Here is a 16964-nt window from a genome sequence, read left to right on the forward strand (position 1 = left end):
CAGGTTGAAAATATTCAAGATAGGTTGAAAACATTTGAGATGTCAAGGCTGAAAATATTCTAGATATAGTGCAAATATTCCAGATATAGTGAAAATATTCAAGATATATTGAAGATATTTGAGTTAGGTTGAAGATATTGAAAATATTCAGGTTCTGTTGAAAAGGAAAGTGTTCAGAAGATTAAAGATATGCTGAAAAACATCTACATTGGGAAATATTAAAGATCTTGGAGCGATTAAAGATACATGGAAAATCCTGAGGATGCTCTGTGGGATGTGGAAAGCATTGGGGGGGATTCCAGATGTGCCTACAGCAACTGGGAATGTTGGGAGGGACACTGGGAATTCTGGGGGTGCTGAGAATGGCAGTGCTACTTTGGAAAGGATAAAAAAAATAGTATTTTAATGGAAATATGGAAAGTCTTTGGAAATAGCAAAGAGATGAAGTCCCTGACCCACCTCCGGGAGCGTTACGGAGCTCAGAACTCCGGTGCTTCCAGGTATTTCAAGTGGAGGAAAAGATGGAAAAAATAGATATTAAAAAAAAATCCCTTAAAGATAGTTGTGAGGATGGGAACGTGGGAAGGGATGAAGACTTTGGGGTGGGAGGAGGGATGCTGAGATGCTGAGCGGGCGCGGGAGCGGGTGGGGCGCCCGCGGAGCAGCGCGGAGGATACGCATCTCCCCGGGGAGGGCTGCGGGGCCATTTCCTTCTAACCAACCCCCCCTGCAGCCCTCAGCGGGAACTGCCCCGTGCAGAAAGTGCTGGAAAACGGAGAGTTTCCCCCCAAAACCAGACGAATGACCCCAACGACGCTCTTCCACATCCCCCCCCCAGTTACCAAACTAACAACTCAAATTATCTCTGTCCCAATTAACCCCCAATCCCCGCCCCTCTTTCTCAGGCCACCTGCTGCCTCTGCACAGACAACCTGCCTTTAATTAACCGCTTTAATTAATGGCAATAAGCCTTGAGAAGGCAGGGACACAAGCTGGGACTAGTGGAGCGCTGCATTAACTGGGGGGCATGGGAACCTCCTCCCCTATCTTCCCCCCAGACATGCCAGGATGCTGCTCCAAGCCCTTATTCCAATACTTTCTGCAGGAGAAAACATTCAGGGCAGATGTGTGTCATTGAGAATACATGGATGGGGGGGATTGCATTTCTAATTTTTTTAATATATATAAAATAAATAATATAATGCTATTTTTATATTTATACTTATACATGTTACTGTATTATTTAACTAATAATTTATAATAATTTATAATAATTTACAGTGTATATACTTATAATATTTATATAATGAATAACATATTCTAATGTATTATTACTATTTAATTAGTTGTATATGATTTATGTATTTCTTTAATATATATTTTACATTATATTTATATATTATACAAATATATTACAAGTATTTAATTTCTATATATTTTTATGTCTAGATCTTGGATAATAGGCATATCAAACACCTCTCAGAACACAAATCTATCTATCTATCTATCTATCTATCTATCTATCTATCTATGCATCTCAGAAAAGGCAGGCACTGAGCGGCAGCCGGCGCGGCACTGCTGAATCACGTCCCCAGGCGCCTGGCTGTGTTTGTACGAGCGATAACGAAAGTAAGAAAAAAAGGGGAAATTAAAACAAAAAAAGCTCTCTGGGGTTTATTGTTGGGTTCCTCCTCCCTCCTTTCCCCTTTTCCTTCGGCAAGGATGCGTTAGGATGCGTAGGGAATCCCTTCCCGTGCGCGGGGGCCAAAGGGGACGTGCGGTGGCGGTGGCGTGGGAAAGTTCTCTCCTTCCCCTGTCTAACCCAGTGTGGTTTTGTGCTGGGCTGTGCTGGGAATAGCTGGAAACCCCCTGCCCTGCGCACAGGCAGCACTAACTCCTGCTGCCAAACACCAAAACCCGTTATTTTTACTCCCAGCCATCCTAATATTGGTTCTCCCAGCCGCCCTGTCTCTGGCGCACACAAGAGGAGGCAGCAGCCGCCCACTGCTGCTGTAGCAGGGAGTTTTATCATGCTTAAAACCAACTCCTCCGAGGGGGAATGGACCCACCAGCATCCCCACGCCCTGGAATGTCACGGCTGCCGTGGGCAAGGTCGGTAAACACGGGTTCTGAATGCGCAGTGTGGAATAGGGGGGTGAAACATGGGAAGCTTTTCACGTGGGAGGGAAGAGGAGATGGATTTAGCCATTGCACTGGGTGATGTGGGGATCCGGGAGCAGCCCTGCATCCTGCCGATGCTGGAAGAGCTCCGCGTGGATGGGCACCTGCACCCCAGGATTTGGTCCCCAGTTCAAATATGTAAGGCAAAACAAATGAATAATCCCCAAAATACATAAGCCACAGCCCATCCCGGGGAGAGCGGCTGGGTAGGTGAGGGGGCTGCAGCCGCCCTCCTGCCCACTGTCTGGCAGGGCCAGGGCCATGCGTCGGCGGGGTGGGATGGTGGGGAGAGCTCTCCACCTACGGCAGCAAGAGCTGGTTTCGGTTTCGAGGCGTGACCGACCGACACCGGGGGTATGAGCTCTTTCCTCCGGCACCACCACGGGGCACCGGAGGTCCCTGGCAGAGGCGAGCAGCTGCCGTGCCAGGGATGCACAGCAGCACATGCTGGGGATGCATGGATGGTTTGCAGTTGGAGTCGGCTCCCTGCGTCCCTGCGCAGCTCCCGGTGATGCTTCCCATCCCCGTGATCCAAAACCACACCAACACCTTTACTGGCACAGAGAGTAAACCCCCTGTGAGAGGGGAGCGTGGCGAGTGTCACCCGGCACTGGGAGCACAACGGATGTGGCATCCTTGCACATGGGAGCTGAAATTCCCAGGAAATGCTGGGTTTGGATACCTGGCATCACCAACCTGCCCTCAGCCCCATGACTCAGGCGATGGAGACCCCAGCCAGAGCTGTAGCCCCCCAGAGAGGAGGGACAGGGAAGGGGACGTGTCATGGGCACCATTAACCCCCTTCTGTCATCACAATGCAGCCGTGCGCAGGCTTCGAAGTGGGTTTTGTGGTTGGCTGAGGGATGCTGTGATTAACGGGCGCCTGGGCGCAGAAAAAAACATTAAATCTCAAAAAAAAGCCTCTTTCTTCCTCCGCTATGCAGGCACAGGGACACCCCAGCACTCCCTGGTGAGGGAAAGCTGGGGCTACCCAAAGGCAACGGGGCGGGCACGCCCTGCTCGCACTCATGTGAGTGCTGGTGCCTCCAGCCCCCGGCTGCTTCTCTGCAGGAGGAGGAGAGGGGAGCGGGGCAGAGGCCAGAACTGGGGTCCAGGGAAAGGAGGAGATGCTGTGTCCCTGCGCAGCCCTGCACACAGCAGCAACTCCAGCAGCACCAGGGGAAGAGGTGGCAGCAGATGAGGAAGAGCATCCCGAGGGCACAGAGCTTCCCTGGGGGGACAGAGCATTCCAGGGGAAAGAGCATCCCCAGGGCACAGAGCACCCCTGGGAGAGACAGAGCATCCCCAGGGGTACAAAGCATCTCAGTGGAGACAGAGCATCGCAGCGGAAAGATCATGACCAGAGCACATAACATCCTTGGGGGAAAAGAGCATCCCCAGGGCACAGAGCATCCCGGGACAGACAGAGCATCCTGGAGGGACAGCGCATCCCCAGGGTACAGCGCATCTCAGTGGGGACAGAGCATCCCAGGGGAAAGATCATGCCCAGAGCATCCCTGGGGGTACAGAGCATCCTGGAGGGACAGAGCATCACCGGGGGGACAGAGTATCCCGTGGGAAAGATCATGACCAGAGCACAGAGCAACCTTGGGGGAAAAGAGCGTCCCCAGGGCACAGAGCATCCCGGGGTGCTGCTCTCCCCTCTCCTGCAGCAGCCTCTCTCACTGCTTACTCATTTTTGGCCAGCGAGCCCACGCGAGGCACAGCACCTCCTGCCGCCCCGTCACCCCGTCGGGGTTTTTGTTATTTTCCTTTCCTCTTCATCAAACAGGCTCAGAGTTACCAAAAGCCCCCATCACGTGGCCGCCACACCCCGCTCTGGTTTACTGGAACTGCTCAGCCTCCCAAAAACACACGCTTCCAGCAGAGCAGCCCAGAGCAGCCACCGATGTCCCTGGAGAGCCCCGGGCTCCCACTGACGACACCCACAGCCCCTCCCTGCAGCTTTGAAGGTAAGAGGCACGTGGAAGGGGGGTCCCACCATCCAGGCAGTTCCCCCACCAACCCCGGCTTGGAGCCTCGAGGGGTGCGCTGGGCACCCCCAAGCCGCCCGTCCCGCCTCAGGAAGACACTCACCCGAACCGCGGCTCCTTCCCTGCATCCCCCAGAGCTCAGCGCCTGCGATGGGGAGAGAGAGGAGACATCAGCACGGGGTATGTTTTCATGGGAACGGGGTTAAAGACAACCTCTCAAACCCCCCCAAAAGTGCTGGTCATGAAGCCACAAATGTCATCTATTTCCCACTATTAAGCGATGGCCAAAATAATTAGGAGGGGAAAAAGAATTTACCCCCTCTCCCCCAACCCCAAGGGGAGCTCCTGAGGACTCACCAGCTGCTGCCTCCTCCAGCCGTCCCAGCAGCGTCCGGTCTGGTGGGGAACACACGGGATTTGATTCCATTTATGCTGCTTGAAAAGGCTCTTGTACTCCTTGGGTTGCAGCGAAGGGCCAGGAGCCACCTAGAGAGGAATGAGGTCTTCGTTAGCGCTAATGGGGATGCCAGACCAGGACCCCATGCATGGATGTTTCACCCCAGTATGGTTTTGTGTGGCTTTGCCCCTTGGTATTCACCCCAGTGCTTCCCCTGTGATGGGCATTGAAGGGTTTGGCATCAGCTTCTCCAGGGACAGCCTGCGCCTGCATGGCTTCTGCCTTGACACCAGCGATGCTCCAACACCCAGTGCTCGTGGAAATAACGGGCGACTGAGGAGATCTCGGCTCAAGCATCCTTTCTTCCCCAGAGCCAGAGCTGGGTACCACACAGCACCCGTGCTGAAGATGCCGGCACCTGGACCGTGCCGAGGTCCCTTCCAGTGCGGCATCCCTGCTTCACGCTGCCGGTCCCAGCATCCCCGCTCAGCCCCACGCCTCTCATACCATTTCTGATGCCAACACGGAAAAGCCCCTCACAAACCCCCCTTTCCCCCACCTGTCGGACCTCAACAAGCCCACCCAACAGCCTACCCGACTGCTCCTTGCCATGGCTCCCGGTCCAGGATGTGCAGGGGGGTTTATAGAGCCCATCACCCCCCGCTGCAACACGGGAAAGAGGGATGTTCCCATGGCCGGCCAGCGCTCCCAATGCCCCCGAAGGGGCGGCTGCACCCCTGGGGAAAGGCTCCAGAGCTTTTTCCCATCAGAAAGGGCCGGGTTCCCAGGCTCACAGCCAAACCCGACAGCAGCATGGAGCTGGGGGGTGCAGACACCAAAAACCCCTGTCCCAGGGGCGGCAGGAGGTGCTGGCAAGTGCTCCCCGCCCCCCCCACCCCCCCCCCACCCTGCAGCCCCCAGCTGTGGGGCATCCAGATGCTCTTCCAGCCTGTCTGCTCTGGTTTCCCCCCATATCCCCCCCCATCACCCATCAGATGGGTTAAAAATAGCCCTGATCTCCCTGCAAACCCTGTGGGAAAGGTCACTGGCTGCGCAGGGGTGACCGACACCGTCCCCTTCCCCAGGGAACAGCTCTGACGAGCAACCACCCACTCCAAGCTCTCTCCCTCCCAGCTCGGGGACCTCTCCCCGTGCTCCCACTGCTGGGTGGGGGCTGTCACCCTACTTCACGTGTGTGTGTGTCCCTGTTTTCTCACACCCAAGCTCCGCCTCGCAGCACTGCGGTGCGGGCAGCAGTACAGTTCTTATGTGTTGCCTGAAAATGAACCCACCCGAAAGCCACTTACTGGAAGGTTTTTGCTCCCCCATTCAGCTGGAGTGCAGAGATGAGTCAGGACAGAGACCAGCCCCTGGGGGGGGGGGGGGGGGGGGGGGAGAGGGGGGGGAAACGCAGGGGCTGCCCTACTCTGCCTCTCCCAGATTTATGCCTTTTTTTTTAAAGGGTTTGGTGACACCGGAATAGTTCGGCAGCAGCTCAGAGCCTGTGGGGGTTGGCAATGTGGGGCACGCCCTCCAAGCATCATCCATGAGCATCATCCTCGTGGGTCACTCTGCTGCCTGTGCATCCCCAGCATCACCCGGGCTCCCTGGCAGCTTTAACCCTTGTAGCACCATTGCCACGGTGCAAGTGGCAAGCGCTCCCGCACTTGGCTTCGCCGTGACCCACGCAGCCATCACCCCGGGCATCCCCACCGCCACAGAGATGGCCCCCAGCCAGTGCCACGGCGTGTCGGGAGAGCACGAGCAGCTGCGGGCTGGGGGAAAGAAACCCCAGCACCAAAACCCCAGCACCAAAACACCGGCACCTTCGCCTGTGGCTTTCACCCGTTTCTCATCCGAGAAGCAAAACTCGCCCGTGGCGGGATGCCGGGGCCGCTCCCCGCGGCGCAGCTGGGACCAGAGGCTGGCAGTGCCAGTGATGCTCGGCCTTGGCACGAGGTGTGGGGGGATCCAGGGGTGTTAGTGATGTATCTCTAGGGTGACCCGCTCCATCTCCATCACTGTGGCACCCTGGGGCTGGCTCACACCCCACCGCTGAGGCTACAGGTGAGTTTACCTGTGCCAAAGCACCGGCGCTGCTGGCAAATCCTGCTCACACCGGGAGCTTTTGACTTGTCCCCAAGCAGGGAGGGAAGTGGGGTGAGGGACTGTCACACAATCCCTCCTCCTTAATCATTCCAGTCTGGTGCTGGAATTTCATGACCAACATGGACAGGTCCCAACCTCCCCAAGGACATCCAGACGTGTGCTGTGACCACTAAACACTCATATATTGCCCCCAAAAAAGGCTAGGGATGGGTCATCCTCTTTATCCAACACTCCCTGGGGACATCCCCTGGCCTTGCCCCAGCTGTGGGAAACGTCCTACCTGGAGGGATCACAGAAGAAAATCATTCCAGCAGCATCCCAGAGGAGGAGGAGGAAGAGGGCTGGCACACGCAGACGTGGTCAGAAAACGCTCATCCTGCTCCCCTCCCACCTCCTTCCCCCCAGAATATTGCAACAGATCCGGAAAGCAGCTCCCTGGCCAGAGGCACTTCGCTGGCCCAGCTTCCACACCCAGCGCGCCAGAAACTCCCAGACCCCTCCAGCACCTGGCCAAGAGCTCCATGGGAAGCTGGAGGCTGCTGGGAGCAGGGGGAGACTTTGGGTAAACTTTTGTCATCATCAACAATCCAATTTTCCTTCTGAAAAGAAAATAGGAAGCCCTGGAAAGGCAGGAAGCGTTGCAGCTGGGCACAGGACAGCATGGAGAGGGGAAATGAACCTGGAATTGCTGCAGGAAGTGGTGTGTGGGGCAAGAGCAGCAGCAGCAAGAAGTCAGGGTTACCTCTGCGTTTACTGGGCTGGCAGTGTGGGCTGGCAATGTGTGTCTGCAGCACAAGGCGCTACAGAAAAACCCCTTCCAGTGGGATAATCCCAGGGGGATCGAGCGCCCAGCGGTGCCCCGGGGTGGGAGGATGCTTGGCCCCTGCTGCGGGTCCTGCATGCCATGAGATGTCACCACCTGCATCACCCATGGGGTTCAGCTGGAGAAATCAGTACAGGTCAAAGCCATGACCTCAAAACACCCCGACACCCCCCGGGACGGCCGATGTGCCGGGCATGCTGGCACCTGCCCTCCCGCGGAGCGCAAAAACAACTTGCTAAGTCACAGTAAAACCATGAAAGCAAAACCACAGAGCCCCAGAGCGCCTCTGAGTCACTCCCCCGGTCGCCGCCACGGCCCCACAGCCCTCCAAAAACTCACCGCCACCTGCAGCCGGCCCCAAGCTGCTGAGCCACGCTCGGCCCACGGGCACGGCACGTGTCGGGCTGCCATAGAGGCGCTGGCAGCCAGGCACGGCCCCTCTGCCCAGGTGGGCACAGCCCCTGCAGCGATGAGCAGTGATGACTGGTCACCACAGCTCAGCATCCTCACCCCGGCAGCCCCCTCTCGCTGGCGCCGCTCTGCAGGGGGAATGCTTCCTTCCCCTCGTTCCTGTCAACCTGCCCCTATTTTATAACTTTTTATCATCATCACCGTTTCGAACTGCAAAGAATACTCATTTGGGAGGTGACTGGGATGAGACGCAGCCAGAAAGCGCTACTGGGATTAGTCACTGGTTGTAACTTCTCTATTTACATGAGTCACGCAGGCCGGCAGCGCAGCACCCCAGTTAGACCCGTGCTGGGGTTTGGGGTTTTGGGCTGTCCTAGGGAGACCTTTCGGTAACTCTTCTCTGGTTCTGAGCAGCTGCCGTGCAGCACGGGCGCTTACCGAAACACCCCCAGGGGCTGTGACGCAGCAGCTGGGGCTGAGGGGGTGCTCGGAGAGGGGGATTTGTCTGTGCTAATCCCCCAATTCCCCTGTTTGCACCCCAGGTGGGAAGAGGGAGGGAGGCAGCGGGTGATGGATGGAGGGTGCTGGGTACAAGGATGCAGTGGGGGACAAGCTGGTGGCACCGGGCCCTGAGGTGGTGCCGACAGAGGTCACTGTTGCCGAAAAACTGCTTTCCTCAGCCAAAAAGGGAACTTGGTGGGGAAGGTGGTGATGGGGAAGGCAACGATGGGTTTTGAACTGCAGCTGTCAGGTCACCTCGCCAGGCACCTTTGTCCCCAGTGCCAAAGCCCCCGGCTGATGCACTGGTCCAGCGCTGTGGTCCATGGGATGGGCTGGAGAAGACAAGCTCCAACCCAGCAGCCACATTGGGACCCTCTGAGGGACACCAGCTCTTGAGATTAGATAATCAGGGGGAGAGGAAACAGTGTCTGCGTGGGGCTGGAATGGGACAGTGCAGCTGGGGGCTGCTCCCGAGTAGGAAGGGGTAGGATACTGCCAGGCCCCTCGGCTCACAGCCAGGCACAGGCAAACACAAGCAGCAGCCACACAAGCTTGGGAGGGGTGGGGGGATGTATTTCCTTCCCAGGGCAAAACGTGGGGGGTAGATAACAGGGGGTCCCTGGGTGCAGCAGGACAGCTTCTCGCCCAGGGGCCAGCACAGCACCAGCACACGAGCAGCATGAAGATACAGCTCCAGAAAGGTGACTAAGCACTCTGGGGCCCCAGGCATGACGCCAGAGCAGCCCAGCCTCCTGGCCCGCTTCGCCACTGGGGTCCTCGCAGGAGCTGCCACCCGCTGTTATCTGGGCACGGGACCCCAGCCTGAGGGCAAAGGACCTTGGGGGGCTGCAGAGAGGCTCCACACATCCCCTCCATCACTATGTCATGCCTAAACAGAGCTGCTGCCTTCTGCAAAAGCCCCCAGGGTCCAAGCAAGGCAGCTCCCACCCATGAGCAGAGGCTGGAGTAGGTCCAGGAGCTGCCCCAAGGACCCCCTGGGCTGGGGTCCCCATGGCAGCGGGGCACTCACCTACCTGTGTCTGAGCAAAGGAGAGCAGAGCGGGGCTCCCTGGGTGCTGAGAGTGCCTCTCTGCCCCCACACACCACCCCCCCAAAGTCCCCCCCTGCCCCAGCATAGACACACACCTCACAGGGGCTCCAGGACGCGCAGGGGGCTGAGGCAAAGCCCAACACTCAACCAGCAGCCAGCAATTGCCATTAGAACCTGCCAAAGTTTAAATGTTGGCCCCATGGGGAGGGAAGAGCGCCCAGGGGCCAGTGGGACGCAGCAGCACACAGCTCCGCACCCTCGGGGGCACACAGGCCCCTCCCTGACAGGATGACAGTCCTCACACACATCCCCCTCACCCAGCCTGTCCCACAGCAGCAAAGAGCATCTTACCCTGGGATGCCGGGGCCCAGGCAGCCCCCCGGGGCCGGAGGGAGCATGGGGGGCTCCACGTGGGGCCGCAGAGCAAGGGTGCCATTCGTAACGGGCGCCAGGCACCCCGGCACGAAACTCCCCCGGTGCTCTGCCCACATCATTGGTCCAGGTCACGGTGGCGGCTGCTTTCAAATTCTGCTCAGCCTTTAAAAGGAAACAGGAAGCCTCTCTGCTCTTGACTCGATGGGGCGCAGGAGGCTCGCACACCCACGTCGGCACCCACGCGCCCCTTCCCGCCCCCGAGGCCACAGCAAGGGGTACATCACGCTCCCAGCTTGAGGCTAGCCCCCCCCAGCACCCAAACCCCGGCAGCCCAGGGAGGTGGCACCACTCACCTCCATGCTGGGCTCACCCCAAGCCAGCTTTGCCTTTTCGGTTTGTTAATGGTCAAACCCATCTTCACATCTTCATCTTCCAGCTTGCCGAGGCACTGGGCAGCACCAGGCTCACGCTGGAGCCCAGACCACCAACCTCCAGAGCTGGGCTGGTGTCCCACACTCCCCCAGCACCCCCTTGGTGCAGCAGGGGGTGGGGACAAGCATGAGCACCCCTGGGCTCACAGTGTTTGAGCCATCTCTCTTCTCTTCCCTCCATGTTAGGGGGAGAGACACCCACATAGTTTGTTTATTTGGGGGAAGAAGCATTTGTCCTCAGACAAAGAAGTCAGTGGGGGAAGGCTGGGGAAAGCACAGCCTCACTCAGTTTGGGAAGCGGGTGTGTAACGCTTCCCCTTCCCCTGGTGTAGAAGGAAGAAACCAGCTTCCCCAAGCTGAGAGCGAGGAGGCACCACAGCCCAGAGCTGGCACCCACTGCTGGCACCCACCGCGGGCACGGGGATGGGGGGAAGAACAGCCAGAGCAGAAATGGGGGTTTCTATGTGTTTTAAGGTCTGTTTAATCTGTGTGACACAGAAGGGGCATTTGAAGCAGCTGATTTTTGAAAGGACTGAAGCCCAAGGTCTCCAGGCTGCAGCTGGAGCTTCAGCACACCTTAGGGCCCCATGAGCCTCAGTTTTCAGTACATGCAGAAAGCTTGTCACATCCTTCTACTGCTTTCTTCACACTCACTCTTCCTCCATCCATTTGTCCCTTCCCCTTCAGCTCCCCTACTTGAGGGTTCAGAACAAAATATGGAGAGGGGTGTATGTGTCTGTTCCAAAATCATCCCAAGTCCCACAGAATAAAATTAAATTTCCAAGAAAAAAAACCAATTCCTCAGAGGAAAGAGGCCCAGGCAGCAACTCTGGCTGCTTTTCCAGCAGCAACCACTGCAGCTCCACCTGCTCTTACTGTAGTAACTCCACCTGTTTGCTGCAAAATGATGTGCCTGGGCATCCCAGAGCCAACCTGGGACCAGCTGCGCTCCAGGTCTGGAGTCCTAGGGAGAAAGGACAGGGCCTGGCAGCAGAGGTGAAGGAACACAAATGAATGCCTAATTATTTAAATTGCCTGTAAGGAGTTTCAGTTCTTGCCCAGACACCACGTAAGGCAGCAGAGGCAGGTGTGTTCTCAGCAGCCACTGACTAATTGCAGAACAAAGAGCAGAGGAGAAGGGTGTGATGTAAACAGCGCACAGCGGGTGCCTCGGCGCAGGTTGTACTTACCCAGTACATACGCTTACCCAAGAGATATACATGGTGGTCCCCAAGGCCAAAAGAAACCCCCAAATAACTACCACATGCCTGAGCCTGGGGAATCACAGCAGCTCCCAGAATGCACACTGGGCTCGGTGCTCCCTTCCTCTGTGCCAGCCCCAAGGGGGAAAGCAGGTCTGGCATCTCATGGGGTGCCCACCTCCTGCGGTACCTCGGCGATGTGAGGCACAGCCCAAGCAGAGATGTGACAAGCACCAAGGAAAACATATGCTTTCCAGTCTGAGGACTTCTCAGAATTCACCACAGCCCTTTAGTTACAAAAGTAGATTTATTATTAGTTGGCTTTTACAGCTTTAATTCATCCTAACAATTGATAAATAACTCCTGGTCATAGTCACCACATCCAGGGATGAGCTCTGAGGTCAGGCTGCTCTCCAGGTTACAAAATGGTGACGTAGGTTTTTACCTGGGTGGGTTTGAGAAGCACACACCACACAGAGCTGTCTCTGGCGTTGGGAACACAGAACCTACAGCACCATGGACTGGGGGTTTCTGAGCAGCAGTGGCGCCAGCCTCAGTAAGGCGCGAACTGGCATATTCAGCTGCTTGAACTTCAGGAGCAGCTCGGAGAAGTTTGTGCTGCCTGAGGAAGTGGAAAAGACAGAAATGAGCATGGATGGGGGTACTGCTTGCTGGACCAAAGCAGCACCAAGGGAGGGAGGCAAGGCAGCCAGTGCCCAGGGTGTATCTTGACACAAGCCACTGCATTGCGACACTGGCTAAAAGCGTTTTCACACCAGACTCAGGAAATGACAAATCCAAGTCACAGGCAGCAACTCCCCAAACAGAGGTGTGTAAGGGGTAGAGGGGGCATGGAAACCCAGGGCTGCCATAAAGGCCTTTGGACCCCAACACATCCTCAGGCTGCTCCTACCCCGAGGCCATAACGCTCCTGTCACACCAGAGAGCTCCTCAAAGCTGTGTTTCTTCGGAAATCAGAGAAAGCTCAGGCAAGTGGGAGGCAGACTGCTATATCCCCAGCTGGGGCTGATGGAGGGTGGGAGGAAGGTGCCAGAATTTCCATGGATCCCCAACAAGATTGCTGCTGGAAACCTGGGCAAGCAGCTCTGAGCAGGTACTTCCAGGAGGGAGGTTAAAGGTTATCTGGGATACAGCTAGCGCAACAGAAGAACATTCTCCCCGTTGCAGCCCGCCTGGTCCTGCTGCCTGCAGGTCAGGAAAGAACCAAGGCTTATTTTATATTTTTTTTATATATATATATATATGCAGGCTAAACCCATCTTCTTCAATCCTGCATGATGTCTCTACCTTTTCCATCCAGACTCAAGACAAGAACCAAAGAAAAGGAGCTGAGGGAATGCATGCTATCACATCATTCACAGGATACACTCCTCACAAGGCCAAAACCTCTGTCTGTGAAGGTTTGGAGTGCTGTCCCACACTCCTGACTTACCTTCCAGGCCTCCAGCCGCCAGCTGCGCTGGCGTGGGGACAGAGTGGTAGATGAGGAAGCAAGCCAGCATGCTCAGCTGGGATTCCTCTGTGGGCTGCCCACTCAGGTAGGAATGTAGAGAGACATCACCTCCAGCTGTAACAGACAAGGCACTGGTGAAGCTTAGGGAGGGCTTGGGGGGGGCAAACAAGAGGTAAAGCCACAAGACTTTGATGGGAAAAGCCTCCTGAAACAGGCTGGGGGTTTGCTCACAAGCCTTCCTCAACCTCTTGCTCCTAGAAAATTGGTATTGGGAATGCATTTTCCCTGGGAAACATAAGCCTTCCACGTTAGCTGAACCGCCTGCCACCGCAGCCAAGCAGAGTGCTTCAGTGACTGCTCCCCACCACACAGGGGAAGCTGAGAATGAGCTGCTTCACACTACCATGCAAGTGCCCTCCCTTTGGTTACTGTCTCTCAGTGTCCTGGAGGCAAAAGCCAGCCCAGGAAGAGGACAGGAAGGCCAGAGGGCCACCATGGCGGTGGGATTACAGTTCTCCCTGCCATACATACCTTGAAGCCACTGATCCAAGGTGTTGTCGATAGTGCACTTCATCACAGGCAGAAATTCGGAGTTCATGAAAAGCCCTCGGTTTGGGTTCCTGCTCATCCTCTCCTGGTGACTTCTGGAACTGAAGAACTCTAAGACCAGCTTTATCTGCCACAGCTCAAACGTCTCAGACATTTCTCTTCTTTCCAGTCTCCTCACAGCCTGACAGAGGGGAAACACAAGGGGCTGTGAGAACCTGAACCAGAGGAGGAAAGAAACGCTGCTGTCGCCATCATTAAATAAATGAATCCTCACTGCTCCCACCAAGGGCTGCCCTTCCAGCTTCAACTATTCCCAATTTGCTCTTAAAGTCTCCCTGCCACCCCCCTCTAAGCTCATGAAGGTACCTCCCCTTCTTCCTGTCAGCCTGGCACAAAGCAGGCACTGCATGCTGCGCTGAGGCCGCAGCACAGCTATAACAACAACAAAGCGAGCACTCCACCTGATCGATGGCGATGTACGTGGGCAGCATCTCCGGGTTCTCCTGGGTAACACACTCATAAAGGATTGAGGAGAAGAGGTCCAGGATGTCCTGTTTCTGAGGGGAGAGACATGTTTAACAGACAGGTTATTTCAGGTCCCTGTCTTGCTCACCTTTCCTTCCATTGAAGTTAACCCAGGCGCTGGTGTTACGTGAACCAGCGATCGCTGGCAGCACGACACAGTGCGCTTTTGTTCTTGGGCTTACTAAAGCTGAGCTTAACATGGCTTAGTTTTACTCCCTCCCACAAGCCATTCCGTGCAGACAGACTGGGTGTGAAACCCCCCCAACCCTGCTGCTTCACTTAAAATGCTTCAGGATACTGAGCCAGGCTCACTGTATTCATCCAGGGATGAGTACAAACTGGTGCAGGCAATGAGCAGCAAGCATGATGGAACCAAAAGGGGGAAAAAACCCACCCCACCCAACCCAAATTACAGGGTCAACACTGTTTTCTGCCTCCATATTACAAACCATTCCTGTGGATGTTCCCTGTGGCCCCTATTCCCAGGGCAGAGATCTGTGCCTTGGTTCAAGGCAGGGTTTCCCCACCTTTTGTTCAGGCAAGCAAGCATGCTGGTCCACATCGAGGTGTCATACCTGGCCCATGTTCACCGTTGGCTTGCAGAAGTAATCAGCGAAGGAAAACAGAGCAGGATCAGAAGTGAAAGCTGAAATGGCTTCTGGCTAAAAGGAAAGAAACCCAAATTAAAGCACGCCCTTAAAAATGACCTTTTTGGCTTTACTGCCCAGACATAGCAGCAGTTTATGTGTCCCCAACCCTTCCTTTCCCAGCACACAGGTTAGAAACCTGTAACCTAGACAGAGCACATCATGGGCAAAACATGTCCAACGCTCCTGTCTGCCCACAACAAACGTACATTCACATAGCTGCTCTGAGCTTAAACTCATTGCGTGCCCTTTGAAAGCCACCAGACTTCCTTTCCCTCAAGCAAAGCAAGTAACTTCAGTACTCAAGACTGTGTGGCAGAGCCAGATGCTGGAAATAAATAACACTCTGTGACTGCTGTGCTTCCCTCAGCCTTTCCAGGGGCACGTTCCCAGCAGGAATGCAGCCTGGAGCTGTACCTTGAACGCCCGAGCTTCAGAGTTTCGGTGAGTAACAGTCTGTGCCAGGAGGCTGCGCCAGCCCATGGGGTCCTCCTTGTAGGAGAGCTGCCCAGCTCTCAGCTTCACGTACAGGACACCGCCCTTGGAAAGGATTGATCTGAAATAACAACAGGGGTGCTGGCTCTAAACTGATACACGTCCACAGGGAGAGACCTGTGAAGGGAAACATCAACTCCAGCAGCTCCTGTGAGGTGATACCCACCTTCATTCAGGCTTTGTCCTCATTACTTCAACCCTGCTCTGCCCCAGACAGGGATCTGATGAAAGAGGGATGAGCCTGCAGAAATGAGGACTCTAACCTCCCAAACCAGGCTCTTGTTAGACTCATCCCAGAGTGAGCTCCCAGCACCAAGGAAGACCATGCAAGCTGGTGCCCAGCTTTAAAGACATTCCTTTCTCCCCAGCAAGCCCCCACCCACCACTCATGACCAAGGCTACAAACACAAGTGTGCAGTGACTCTACTGCACAGCAGCTGCAGTCTTACCCCACTGCAGCTGCACCATGAAGTGTAGGCACTGGGATCCTTAAAATAACTAATTTATCCATACTGAAACCAACTGCTTCATGTACCAACACAGCAGCAACTCACGTGCAGCAAGACAGGGAAAACACACGTGTGAGAGAGAACTGATCTCCAAAACACCACCAGCCAGGTCCCCACAGCTTTAAAGGGCTGGGGACAAGACATCATGATGTGAGAGCAGACAGATTCACAGCATCTGGCGCGAGTTGCTCACTCACCCACGCTGGTTTCTGCTGTGGCAGCACTGGGAGGCTTGCTGGGCAAACAAGTGTGGTAAAAGCTCAGCTCAGGAGGAGCATCAAATCAGTAGGTGCCTCCTGAGCTGCAGGACTGCGTGGTCCTGCTCGTTATCTTTAAAGGCCTGGACTGATATATGCTGCATCATAGTGCTGAACTGCATCTCAACAGTAAGGAGAAAAACCTTTGTTGCTGGTGAAAGATGCAGCTGGCTGGTTGTGTGCTCCACCATAGGCTGCTGAGCACGGAGATGAGACTGATTCTACCCACAGATACTGCATTCCGGTAAGGTTGCTGTTTCTCACAGTTGCCCCACAGGGTTACGATGTAGTAAGCAGCACTTTGTATACTCCACGTAACATGAGAAGAGTAGTATTTCACAAGGCAGTAACAGTTAGCTAACTCCTCTATCAACAGTCTGGGAAATGTGACATCACAGCCACTCAAAACCAAACTAAAACCATGAGTTGCAGGTAGTTTCTGGTACTGCTCCATCCCACTGCCAATATCTGTGGTTTTTAATATCAGGTTTTCCCCTGCCCTGTTTTTGCATGAATTATTCACATCAATAGGTGAAACCAACTACGCAGTTTCTTTCTTCACCCTGAAGTGCTGTCAGCGAGCCGATCAAAACCAGGCTCTTTCCAAACTGTAGGTGTTACAAGTAGGGGAGGTTTAAAAAAAAAAAAAAAGAGAAAGAGAGAAAAATATTACTACAAGGTCATTGAGCCAAGTGTTATAAAGAATACTTACTTCAGATGATTCGTTCCCTTGCTTAAGTCTATGAGTAATTCCCAGTACCGGGGTCCCTTCACTCTGATCTGTCAATGGAGGCGTTTTTATTACTAGATATAACCAGAATCATGAGATCAGGAGTTCTCTGCAGAAGCCCACAGCTCCTCTGGGGCTGTTACAAGGGCACATGCCCTTTTACAGTGTCACCCACCCCAAAAACTCAGAAGAGTGCCAAGCTCTGGCTCTCCCACAGCAAAGCTTTTTGGTGTGGGGCACTCCCCACCACACCAGATCTTGAGTATAGTTTTATGATCAAGAGCAGAGAGAAGCACGCAGTGC

General features: G+C 55.0%; 1 protein-coding gene across 1 annotated transcript in view; it reads right to left on the reverse strand.

The window, feature by feature from the left end:
* Window positions 1-11770: 11770 nt before the first annotated feature.
* The window catches only part of ANAPC1 (anaphase promoting complex subunit 1), a gene marked incomplete at its 5' end in the record, with an annotated part of 33907 nt that continues 28713 nt past the window's right edge, over window positions 11771-16964 (reverse strand). Inside the window, 7 exons of the mRNA XM_084262066.1 lie at window positions 11771-12097; window positions 12929-13063; window positions 13481-13679; window positions 13960-14055; window positions 14599-14685; window positions 15088-15226; window positions 16644-16711. Of these exons, the coding sequence (XP_084118192.1) occupies window positions 11982-12097; window positions 12929-13063; window positions 13481-13679; window positions 13960-14055; window positions 14599-14685; window positions 15088-15226; window positions 16644-16711 (840 nt within the window). The 3' untranslated portion in view covers window positions 11771-11981. The remainder of the gene's footprint in view (window positions 12098-12928; window positions 13064-13480; window positions 13680-13959; window positions 14056-14598; window positions 14686-15087; window positions 15227-16643; window positions 16712-16964) is intronic.

This window comes from Gallinula chloropus (assembly GCF_964237585.1).
Source record: "Gallinula chloropus genome assembly, chromosome: 3".
NCBI classification, from domain to species: Eukaryota; Metazoa; Chordata; class Aves; order Gruiformes; family Rallidae; genus Gallinula; species Gallinula chloropus.